This window comes from Barbus barbus, assembly GCF_936440315.1.
Source record: "Barbus barbus genome assembly, chromosome: 1".
Taxonomy (NCBI): domain Eukaryota; kingdom Metazoa; phylum Chordata; class Actinopteri; order Cypriniformes; family Cyprinidae; genus Barbus; species Barbus barbus.
Genome location: NC_136729.1, coordinates 759,327 through 772,567, shown reverse-complemented (window position 1 = coordinate 772,567; position 13,241 = coordinate 759,327). Strand labels below are relative to the sequence as shown.

The following is a 13,241-nucleotide window of genomic DNA, read 5'->3' as shown; positions in this document are numbered from 1 at the left end:
GAATTTATTTGACGGTCAAACTTTAAGCCATCATCAAAAATGAATCCCAGGTTTTTTACCCATGGTTTCAGACATGGAGACATCTCACCCAGATCCAATTTTGGGGAATCTAAAAATTCAGAAGGGCTAAAAACAATAATTTCAGTTTTCTTTTCATTAAAAATTAAGAAATTTAATGAAAGCCAAGCCTTCACATCCGCCAAACATGCCATAAGAGACTCAAAACCCACAGAATTCCGTTTAACAGGCAGATAAACCTGAGTGTCATCCGCATAGCAGTGAAATGATAATCCATGTTTTCTAAAAATCGAGCCAAGAGGGAGCATATAAAGAGAAAAAAGCAGAGGAGCCAGAATGGAACCCTGGGGAACCCCACAAGGTAAAGAAGCATTTCTCGAGTAATGTTCACCCATCTTGACTGAAAAACTCCTATTTGCAAAATACGATTTAAACCAATCTAGAGCTATACCTCTTAAACCAATGCAATGTTCTAATCGATCAATGAGAATAGCATGGTCAACTGTATCGAAAGCGGCCGTCAAATCTAAGAGCACAAGAACTGCAAAATCCCCAGAATCACATGATATTAAAATATCATTAAGAACCTTCAAAAGCGCAGTCTCAGTGGAATGGCATTTACGAAAACCTGACTGAAATGTTTCAAACATTAAGTTATCAGCTAAAAAACTTTGTAGCTGTGAGAAAACAATTTTTTCCAGAATCTTGGAAATGAAAGGCAAATTAGAAATAGGCCTAAAATTCGTTAAAACTGATGAGTCCAAATTCTGATTTTTGAGCAATGGATAAACTACTGCATGCTTTAAGCAATCAGGCATAATGCCAGATTCTAAACTGCGATTAATTATAATCAAGAGATACGCGGCAACATCAGTAAAAATTTGCTTAAATAAAAAAGGGGGAATTATATCCAAAGATGAGCCCGAATGTTTAAGCTGCTCAACTATTTCCAGCAAATCTGAACGTGAGACCAGTTCAAACTGACTAAAAAAGTAGTAGAGATAGAGGGGTTTGATGGATTAGAAAAAGAGGGAGTTATCCCCAGCCGGAGATCCCTAATTTTCCTATCAAAAAATAATAAAAATTCTTCACATGATGGAGAAGAAACCCCAGGGGCTAGACCGGCCGAAGGGTTGAGAGTAGCATTAATAATATTAAAGAGAGTCTTTGGACTAGAGCAGTTCTTATTAATAATAGCTGACAAATGTTGGCATTTTGCTTTTTTCACTGCTTTCTGATATTTGAATAGAGTGTCCTTTAAAATCTCAAAAGAAACATAAAGCCTGTCCTTTTTCCATTTCCGTTCTGCTCTTCTACAACATCGCCTAAGAGAACGAATGGAATCATCAATCCAGGGTTCAGAACGAGTTTTAGACTGAAAAGTCCTAAAAGGAGCCACAGCATTTAAAACGTTTGAACAGGTGAAATTAAACCTGGAGAGGAGCTCCTCAACACTAGCATCACAGGAAAAATTGACAATAGATGGCATCACTTCATAAAAAATTGATAAAAAAGAGTCTTTAGTAGTGGGAGTAATACACCGAGAAAGGCGGCCACAAAATGAGACTGTAGGTCCAACAGCAGAACATGAGACAGTAAACATAACAGTCTTATGGTCAGAAAAGCCATTTTCGCATATTTCTAAATCAGTGATACTAAGTCCATGCAGAAGCACCAAGTCAAGTATATGGCCACCCTTATGAGTGGGAGCATTAACCCCGATAGAAAAATCAAAAGCATTTAATAAATGGGTAAACTCCTTAGCTATGTGATCATTCATGCAACAAACATGAACATTAAAATCACCGAGTACAAGAAGCTTATCATATTTCGGAGTCACATCACCCAGGAACTCAGCAAACTCCGTTAAAAAGTTCGTATTAGATTTTGGCGGTCGATAAATTACCGCTATCAAAAGCGGATCGCCAAGTTCCAAAACAAACAACTGAAGTTCAAAGCTGTTGTAGGTACTACTCGCCACTGAGCGACAGATGAAATGATCTTTAAAAATAGAGACAAGTCCGCCACCCCGACCAGTTGTGCGTGGGGAATTAAAAAACAAACATTTAGGTGGCAGAAGTTCAGAGAAAGGGCTCAAATCACCTGGACAGAGCCAGGTTTCAGTAAGAAATAAAAAATCCAAGTTTCGCGAGGAGAACAAGTCACTTAAAATGAAAGTCTTGTTAGTTACCAATCTGGTGTTAATTAGAGTCATCCTTAGATGCAGAGGGTTTGTGGTAGATTCCTTGCATTGCTTTGCCCGAGGTAGAGAACGAAGATGTTTCAAACACACTCCTCCACGATAAAAACGAGGAGAAAAGGCAGGAGAATATACATCAAAGACCGGGACCGCCGCAGTCGGAGCCAGGGGGATTATCCACTCCCGAATTGGATCCAGGGAGCGCCGACGAACAGCACGATCTTCAAAAACTCCATCCGAGCAGAAACCCTCTCGATGATTCAGCAGCGCCAGCCTTAGCTTAACAGCAATGCCACCCCGTTTACCCCGGCGTCGCCTCCGCCTCCAGGCCGGTAAGGAACAAGGCCAGCGGCGTAGGTACCCACGTATAGACGATAGTATCGGAGGAGGGGTATAGTGAGAGCCACTCCGTAGTAACAACGCATTGGCAGAAACTTGCAGATTTAAAAGAGATGCCCGATCATATGTCAGTACCAGTGAGGCGCAACGCAGCGGCTGGCATATAAAACAAGTTAAAATAAACAAACAAACAAACAACACATGGAGCGACGGACGGCAAGCCACACACATCGGCGCCGTCTTATAAAGGGGTGAGGCTTAACACATGGGGCGGGGCTTATCCAGGGGTGAGGCTTATTACATGGGGCGGGTCTTATCCAGGGGTGAGGCTTATCACATGGGGCGGGTCTTATCCAGGGGTGAGGCTTATTACATGGGGCGGGTCTTATCCAGGGGTGAGGCTTATCATATGAGGCGGGTCTTATCAAGGGGTGAGGCTTAACACATGGGGCGGGTCTTATCCAGGGGTGAGGCTTATCACATGGGGCGGGGCTTATCCAGGGGTGAGGCTTATTACATGGGGCGGGTCTTATCCAGTGGTGAGGCTTATCACATGGGGCGGGTCTTATCAAGGGGTGGGGCTTACCGAAGGGTCAACGACACTATACTGTTTGTCTCTGTTCTTCAGTCTGTCTCTGATAGCAGCGCTCATGATGATAATGATCAGTCCTGACATTAATTGCTCTTTCACACATGCTGTCGTTAAGAAGCCGTCAGTCGGCTAATTACTAAACGAGTGCAGCTCTCCGTGGGTCAGCAGACTCGACCGGCATTATGATGGACAGGAAGTGACATCAGCTGATCTGAGCATGTCAGGACTCATCTGATCAGACTGACAACACTATTACACGTAACAATATATAATGAAAACACACATTAACTGCGACGAGAACTGAACCAAAAAAAGAACAAGCAAGCACACTGCTGTTTGAATGCTTATCACTGCATACTGATTCACATAAATAAATAACAGCATGCACTATTTAATAGAAGCCTTTGGGATGACCTCATTTACATGTAAATTAGTGTGTGTGTTGCAGCTGCAGATGAAAACACACAAATCTTTCAGCCCTGAATTATGTATCCACAGCCAAACTGACCCATTAGAAAGAAGCCCGAGTTTGTGTGTGTGTGTGAGGGAGTGTGTGTGTGTGTGTGTCTCTCTCTCCCTCACACACACTCTCTCTCCCTCACACACACACACACACACACACACAGGGACTTCTTTCTAAGACAGAATTACACACACCAGACACCCAGAGACCTGCTTCATTAACTCAAGAATCAGAGAAACATGCTGTTTTTGAAAAAAATAATTAAAAAGAAAAGTATTTAAAAACTGTATGAAAAAAAGTAAATAGAAATATATATAATCTATATTATATAATATAATTTAATATTTAAAATGTATACTGCTGAAAAAAGACAGGGGAAAAAAAGCAACTAGAAATGGGTTCAATTGTTTTTCGTTTGTTTTTAAAGTCTGGGTTTGGATTCTGTCTGGTTTACATTCATCATTTTATTTCACAACCATCTAGTAACCAGCTTATGTTTAAACCCTTCTTATCTATCTTTAAAAATTAATCTAGTTAATGTTTCAGCAGGTAAGTTTTGGTAGCAGTGGTCCATCAGCACTAAACACAGCTCCTGGTCTGAGCAGGTCTAGTAACAGCAGAGAAACACTCACTCAGCTGCGGATATACAGGAAACAGGAAGGACTTGTATGCTAACGCTTCAGTGTGTCTGCATTTCACTAAGCGACCAATTAAGCCAACTAAACCAACAGGGAGACCTTGAAAAACCAATTAATCAGCACAATAAATCAGCCAATTAAGAGACGAGATGAAATTAACATCAGATTACACGCAGAAACAGATAATGAAGACGGCGTGTCCTCAGCGCGCGCACACACACACAGATCAAACAAACATCAGTAAACACAGCCGCTTCGGCTGTAGAGCAGCACAGAGGAGATCAGACTCACAGATGCTGTGTGAATTGCATATATAACACCTCTACATGTTTATTAAAGGGAAAAAGTGGACCCGTCTCACATTTCTGTGAATGACAGCAGGATAAATGGAAAAAAAAAACACTACAGCATTTCCACAACTTTACAAAAGAGGAAACATTATAAAAAGACGGATTATAGTCGTCAAATTTAGGTATTATGTTTACACTATATAGCCCACTATACAGCAACTGTTTATATTGTTATGATTGTTTATATTATAACACAATGTAACTATATTATCATCCAGCTCTGATCTGCTAAATGCAGGAGTATATATATATATATATATATATATATACACACACAACAGTTATTTCTGGTCCTCGAATCTGATTGGCTGATAAGAGTGTGATATTAGAGTGTTATCAGAATTCCAACAGCTGTAGAATGAATGCTGTATCAGATGCAGGTAATCACACTCGCTCAGTCCATCTCACTCTCATAATACTCTACTCCACATAATACACTGCTTTTAATAGAGTAATACAATATGTTTTCAATGAAGCAACTCAACGTTCATTCGTTACTAGTTCTAAAGTGATGTTTCTGAATTAGTACCAGAGGCTTGGGCTCAGCTGTTAAACTGTCAACTTTAGATTTGAACCGGTGGCGGAAGGAAGTAGTTCTGCACAAAAGAAGGCTTTTAATGACACTCCATTGTTATTTCTTATTTAATTACACACTTGTGCCGGTGAACTGTTGCATATATATATATATATATATATACATACAGTATATATATATTCTTCTTCTGTATGCCGCTTTGGGTAAAAGCATCTGTTAAATTAAAAGCATCAATGTAAATAAATGTGTAAATATTGAACTGCATGGTAAATAAAAAAATGAATTAAAATTCAAATACAAATACAAAATTACAATTTTATACATTATATACAATAATAATGTTGATTAATGTGGAAATGCATAACCACGGTCTGTGAAAAGGGTCCATAAATCACACTGGACTCAAAGCAGCTATAAGCCGGTTTAGATCTGGAATAAGAAGTACTTCTGTGAACACTACAGTGTGATCTGTGCCCAGGATCGCTGCAGAAGACGGCGGTGGTGTGTACTCACGATCGCTGCAGTACGAGCCCCCGTAGGACGTCATGGTGCAGTCACACGAGAAGCCCTCCCACTGCTGCAGACACACCCCCTGATGATGACATGAGTCCTCCGTACAGGTGGTGCTGGGTCCTGCGCACACGCACACACACATGGGACAGAAACACATGGAGGGTCAGTCGTCAGCAGGGGTGAGTAGATATCCAGGGCTTAGCACAAAGACATCCATGAACACACACAACAAATAGACAGTATATATAAATACACATATATTTTTTTTAATACACAAGTTTTAGGAGCTCATATGTGGTCATTCCTGCAAGACAGACTTTTCAGGATAGGAGATGGAATAAAAATGAGTTCCTAAAACTTACTGGCAGATAAATTCTTCAAACAGTGGTACAAGAGGATGTGGTGCTGGTCCTTCAAGAGTCACTCTCAACTTATCTGTTAACTTATCTTAAAGCCTATAAAATCCAGTCTTAATGTATTTCACAATACTTCAGGTATTGCTGCGGTCGGTCTTTATCGTCACAGGAGGCACAGACGACGCGCATTTCACATTCAACAAATCTCATCAAACACACAGCCTCCTGCGCTGAGTTAAAGAAACACAAACACACAAACCAGCTGCAGAACTACAGCCTAGACACACATGATCTGCAGTTTAACGATCGTCACACTGAGATCTGAGAAAATTAAAACAGTCGTTAACACCACAGACCTGGAGCGGCTGATTTCACCCATACAATCACTGAAATAAACCTGAGCGATGCTTCACTCCTTTATCAGACGCACTTATAACACACATCTGAAGATACACATACTTCACATTCAGAGAATCACACGCAGGAGAGTTCTGATCAATTTACTAAACTAGTGCATGAAGCTCAGTATTACGTTCAAAACATTTGTGCTATGCACATCCTCATTTTTTTGACAGAAATGATCAGTGTTGGGGAAAGTTACTTTTAAAAGTAATGCATTACAATATTGCGTTACTCCCTAAAAAAGTAACTGTTACGTTACTTTTGTATTACTTTCGCGTTACTTTCGCGTTGTCACTTTTTAAATATGAGCAGGGCTTGTTTGTTTTTAATATAAGAAGTTATATTTATAGCAAATATAAAAGCCCTTTCACACCAAAAAGTGTACTGAATAAACCTCAGGCTGAAGGAAGAGTAAATTCACGTCTGTACAGTAGAACGCAGGAGAAGAAGGTTCAACACTCTTCAGCAATAAAAAACAATGAAGCACAATTCTTAGTTTATCTAAAGTCACTTTTGCTTATTAGTATGCTTGAACTGGATCATCAAAGCAGCAGCAAAGACACTGGTTAATAAAATGGGATTAGATACATTTGTGTTATTTAGCATATTTATTTAATTATTGCAGGTTTGCGTCATATTCCGAGTTTGTATTTCACTGTTTTAATTAATTTTGATGGATACTAAATATGTTTTTTTGCGAGTGAGAGAAATTAATGCACATTCACATTTAGTCTAGAACTACAGTAATATCATGTTCACACACAAAGCCTCTGTACTTCCGATTTCTCCCAATATGGGGACAGGAGACTTAAGTGGTAAAACAAAGTAACTGGCATGACTTTTTTGAAAAAGTAGCTCAGATATTTTCTTGAAAATTAAAAAGTTATGCGTTACTTTACTAGTTACTTGAAAAAGTAATCTGATTACATAACTCGCGTAACTTGTAATGCATTACCCCCAACACTGGAAATGAATACTTTCATTCATCAAGGATGCATTAAACTGATCTAAAGTGACAGTAAAGACATTTATAATGTTCCAGTAGATTTCTATTTCTATTTATTTAATCTGTGAATCCTGAGAAATAAAACGTATGACAGTTTCCACAAAAATATTGTGCAGCACAACTGTTTTCAACATTGCTAATAATCAGAAATGTTTATTGAGCAGTACATCAGTATATTAGAATGATTTCTGAAGATCATGTGACACTGAAGACTGGAGTAATGATGCTGGAAATACAGCTTTCATCACAGACATAAATTACAGTTTAACACATTCACATAGAAAACAACTGTTTTACATTCTAATAATATGTCAGTGTTTTACTGTATTTTTCACTGTTTTTACTGTGTATTATAAATAATGAAAGTGTATGTGCTTATGGAAGGAGTGGGTTAATGTATGAATACACAGAGTCACAGTCTCTGAATTGAGTGGCATATTTGTAAAGAAAATTGCAATAAATGTGTCATTTTAAGTGTGAAGACACAAAAAGGTTTTGCCATCTATTTCCACAGTGCTTGATGGCCCAATTAAACCAAACCTCTGAAGTGTGATTGGATATTATTCTAATTGACTGTTGAGATGATTGTGTTCTAATCACATACTAATGACTCATCTGTGAGACTTCATTACTGGCCTTTACTCTACACAGACGCTCGGGTTTACCACACATGGATCTACAAGTTTAAAAAATATATATTTTAATTTTGAGCCCATATAATTAATTATTTTCTGGCTCGACTCATCCTTAAATCACTCACAACACCTGAAGCCTGTTCACTATCAATGCATTTAGCATTAATGATGAAATGCATAAAAGCATATGCCAAATGAAAACATGTCAATGCAGTTCTCAAACATTATCAAACGGGCTTCCACTCATGATGAACACCTGCATAAAGATAAAGATAAACAACTGCATGTCTCATTCTGTGTTCTGTGGATTCAGGTTTAATTGACTTTTTGGCTTAACTCTTGCTTTAATTTTGTATTTTCAGATCAGCACCCAGAATAAGTGGTGTAGGATTTATTTTGAGACAGGGTTTACTCAGAAACTGCTAGTAAATTTCACAAATGTGACCCTGGAGCACAAAACCAGTCATAAGGGTCAAATTGGTGAAATTGAGATTTATACATCATCTGAAATCTGAATAAATAATCTGTCCATTGATGTATGGTTTGTTAGGATAGGACAATATTTAGCTGAGATACAACTATTTGAAAATCTGGAATCTGAGGGTGCAAAAAAATAAAAAAATCTAAATATTGAGAAAATCACTTTTAAAGTTGTCCAATAGAATTGACCAAGATGGCGCTGATGATGGCAGCTATTGTGCGTTGCTCTTCAGTGTTTGTACTGTTTTTGTTTGTTTTTCCTGTTTTTTGTTTTTCTAATATGATCAGTTTTACCAGGGATGACCTGCTGAACATTCGGCAGAACACACCACAAAATCTTTTACCGGATTTTGATTTTTCTGACGTTTTGCTGGACATTGTAGTTGGCAGAGCCGTAGCTCTGGTCAAACGCTACAGGAGGCGCAGAAGGGGAAAGCGAGCCGGCGCGCTCGCGAAGCTTCGTCAGCGCGGATTTCGAACGGCGTTGGCCTAGCATCCATCTGGCGAATCTCCGCTCTCTACCCAACAAAACGGACGAACTCCTTCTGCTCTCCCGGACAAACAAGGATTTTTCTAACTCTGCTGCTCTGTGTTTCATGGAAACCTGGCTGAATGGCGACATACCGGACAGCGTGCTACATCTGCCTAATTGCCAGCTGATCAGAGCAGATCGGTACGCAGAATCAACAGGGAAATCCCGCGGCAGGCGGAACGTGCTTTTACATCAATGAGAGGTGGTGTACAGATGTAACTGTGTTAAAGAAGATGTGCTGTTCGCATCTAGACACTCTCTTCATTAACTCCAAGCCGTTCTATTCGCCGCGGGAGTTCTGCTCGTTCATTCTCGTGAGTGTCTACATTCCAGCGCAAGCGCACGTGAGCACGGCTTTACAGAAACATTGCTGATATGATCACAGAGAGTGAGCAACAACACCCGGACTCTGTTTTACAGACAGGACATCACATGTCCCACCAGAGACAGTAATATATTGGATCACTGTTACACAACAATAAAGGACACATATCACTCGGTTCCACAAGCAGCTTTAGGATTCTTTGATCACTGTTTGGTTCATCTTATACCGTCCTACAGGCAGAAACTTAAATCTGCAAAGCATGTATTAAGATCTGTTAAAAAATGGACTTACGAAACAGAGCGGGATCTACAAGCCTGTTTCGACCTCACTGATTGGACTGTTTTTGAAGCTGCTGCAAATGATCTGGACGAGCTCACAGAGACTGTAACATCTTATATCAGTTTTTGTGAGGATATGTGCATTCCTAACAGGACTCATCTAATCTACAACAATGACAAACCATGGCTCACTGCAAAACTCAGACAGCTCTGTCAGGCCAAAGAAGATGCTTACAGAAAGGGGGATAAAGTCTTGTACAAACAGGCCAAATACACACTGGAAAAGGAGATCAGAGTGGCAAAGAGGAATTATTCTGACAAGCTCAGGAACAAATTCTCTTCCAGTGATCCTGCTTCAGTGTGGATAGGAATGAAGGATATCACCAGTTACAAGACACCATCCCCCAGCACTCTGGAGAATCAACACCTGGCAGACGACTTGAACGAGTTCTATTGTCGTTTTGAAAGATCACCCCACACCCGCCCAGAACACCCCTCCACACAACCATTAACACCTCCAGCAACCCTTCTCTCTCCCACACCTACAATTCAAATCAGCGAAGAAGATGTGTGCCAGGTCTTCAGGAAGAACAAAAGAAGGAAAGCACCAGGCCCTGACGGTGTGTCACCAGCCTACCTAAAAACCTGTGCTGATCAGCTGGCCCCCATCTTCACACAGATCTTCAACAGATCACTGGAGCTGTGTGAAGTCCCCTCATGCTTCAAACGCTCCACCATCATCCCTGTCCCAAAGAAACCCAAAATTACTGGACTTAATGACTACAGACCTGTGGCCCTAATGTCTGTAGCCATGAAATCATTTGAAAGACTGGTTTTGGCTTATCTGAAGGACATCACTGGACCCTTACTGGACCCCTGCAGTTTGCCTACAGAGCAAACAGGTCTGTGGATGATGCAGTCAACATGGGACTGCACTTCATCTTGCAGCATCTGGACAGACCAGGGACTTATGTGAGGATCCTGTTTGTGGACTTCAGCTCCGCTTTTAACACCATCATCACAGAAACCCTTCAAAATAAACTAACCCAGCTCTCCGTCCCCACCTCCGTCTGCCAGTGGATCAACAGCTTCCTGACAGACAGACAGCAGCTAGTAAAGCTTGGTAAATTCACATTCAGCACTGGAGCTCCTCAGAGCTGCGTTCTCTCCCCACTGCTCTTCTCCCTCTACACCAACGACTGCACCTCTAAAGACCCCTCTGTCAAGCTCCTGAAGTTTGCAGACGACACCACACTGATCGGCCTCATCCAGGACGGTGACGAGTCTGCTTACAGACAGGAGGTTAAGGAGCTGGCTGTATGGTGCAGTCTTAACAACCTGGAGCTTAACACACTCAAAACTATGGAGATGATAGTGGACTTCAGGAGAAACCCCCCTGCTCTCCCCCCACTCACCATCATGAACAGCACTGTGACTGCAGTGGAGTCATTCAGATTCCTGGGCACCACCATCTCCCAGCACCTGAAGTGGGATACTCACATAGACTCCATTGTCAGAAAGGCCCAGCAGAGGTTGTACTTTCTTTGCCAGCTGAGGAAGTTCAACCTGCCACAGGAGCTGCTGAAACAGTTCTACTCCGCCATCATTGAATCCACCCTCTGCACTTCTATAACTGTCTGGTTCAGCTCAGCTACCAAATCTGACCTCAGAAGACTACGGAGGGTAGTCCGGACTGCTGAGCGAATCATTGGTACAACCCTCCCCACTCTCCAAGAACTGTATCCAGAGCAAAAGGGCTGGTAAAATCACTCTGGACCCCTCACACCCAGCACACTCCCTCTTTGAACTGTTACCGTCTGGTCGACGCTACAGAGCTCTGTGCACCAGAACGACCAGACACAGGAACAGTTTCTTCCCTCAGGCATTCCATCTCATGAACACTCAACAATAAACGTGGAACACACAACTATAATACATTATCCATTCACCACACTCACTTATTTTATTTTTATTTTCTCATTTCTAATTTGCACATACTTGACCTGTACATACTAGTTGTCTATATTATATTTTGTGTTTTTGCTGCTTTGTACATTGCCTATTTGGTTATTTGTTGTTATTCTTTTATTATCTGTGTCCTGTCCTGTTGCTGTCTTTCTGTTGCACTGTGGAGCTTCTGTCACTACAACAAATTCCTTGTATGTGTAAACATACTTGGCCAATAAAGCTCATTCTCAAATGAAGTTCTTAGCAATGCATATTATAAATCAAAAATTAAGTTTTGATATATTTACAGTAGGAAATTTACCAAATATCTTCATGGAACATAATCTTTACTTAATATCCTAATCAAGCAAAATATCCTTGACACACGGAACCTGTGGCAAGCCATTCAGACCATCACTGACTACAAGCCCCCGCCACAGGCCTGTGATGAGGACACATCCCTCCCAGATGCACTCAACCACTTTTATTCACAGTTTGAAATGCAGAATGACACACCTGCACAAAACTGCCCACACCTCCCAACGCCCGGGCGCTCTGTCTGTGTCCAGCCGACATAAGGAAGACCCTATCTAGGATTAACCCACGCAAGGCTGCGGGTCCTGACAACATAACTGGCCATGTTCTGAGAGACTGTGCTGCACAGCTGACAGATGTGCTTACAGATATCTTCAACACCTTGCTGAGCCAGGCAGTCGTCCCCACATGTCTCAAATCCACAACAATCATACCGGTACCAAAGAAATCACCTGTGTCCTGTCTGAATGACTACCGTCCCATAGCACTGACTCCAATCATGATGAAGTGCTTTGAGAGGCTAGTCATGCACAACATCAAAACCAGCCTCCCCAACACACTCGACCCGCTCCAGTTTGCATACCGTCCAAACCGCTCTACGGACAATGCAATTTCCTCCACCCTCCACCTGGCTCTTACCCACCTAGAAAATAAAGACTCCTATGTTAGAATGCTGTTCATTGACTTCAGCTCGGCATTCAACACAATAATCCCACAACAGCTCATAAATAAACTAAACCTGCTGGGCCTTAACAATTCACTTTGTAATTGGATCCTGGACTTTCTAACTGGAAGACCTCAAGTCAGTCCGTGTCGGCCACAACACCTCGAGCACTACCACACTGAGCACAGGTGCCCCACAAGGCTGTGTGCTCAGCACGCTGCTCTTCACGCTGCTGACCCACGACAGCACTGCCAAGTTCAGCTCCAACCACATCATCAATTTTTCTGATGACACAACAGCGGTAGGTCTCATCAGCAACAACGATGAAACGCACTACAGAGAGGAAGTGGCACAGCTGGCTGAATGGTGTGGCACTAACAATCTGTCCCTCAATGTGGAGAAGACAAAGGAGGTTGTGACGGACTTCAGGAGAAACTCTGTTGACCACCCCCCACTGACCATCGACAGCTCGACTGTGGAGAGAGTCAGCAGCACTAAATTCCTGGGGGTGCACATCACAGAGGATCTCACCTGGACCACCAACACCATGTCACTCTCCAAAAAGGCACAACAGCGCCTACACTTTCTCCGCCAGGCTGAAAAGTGCAAGTCTCCCTCCACCCATCCTCACCACATTCTACAGGGGCACCATT

General features: G+C 41.6%; 1 protein-coding gene across 4 annotated transcripts in view; it reads right to left on the bottom strand.

Annotated features, from left to right (window-relative positions):
• nrxn2b (neurexin 2b) overlaps positions 1-13,241 on the bottom strand; it is a 711,451-nt gene that overhangs the window by 187,087 nt on the left and 511,123 nt on the right. For all 4 annotated transcript variants that reach the window (XM_079427101.1, XM_079427100.1, XM_079427102.1 and 1 more), the window contains one exon: positions 5,649-5,768. In XM_079427101.1, the coding sequence (XP_079283227.1) occupies positions 5,649-5,768 (120 nt within the window). The remainder of the gene's footprint in view (positions 1-5,648; positions 5,769-13,241) is intronic.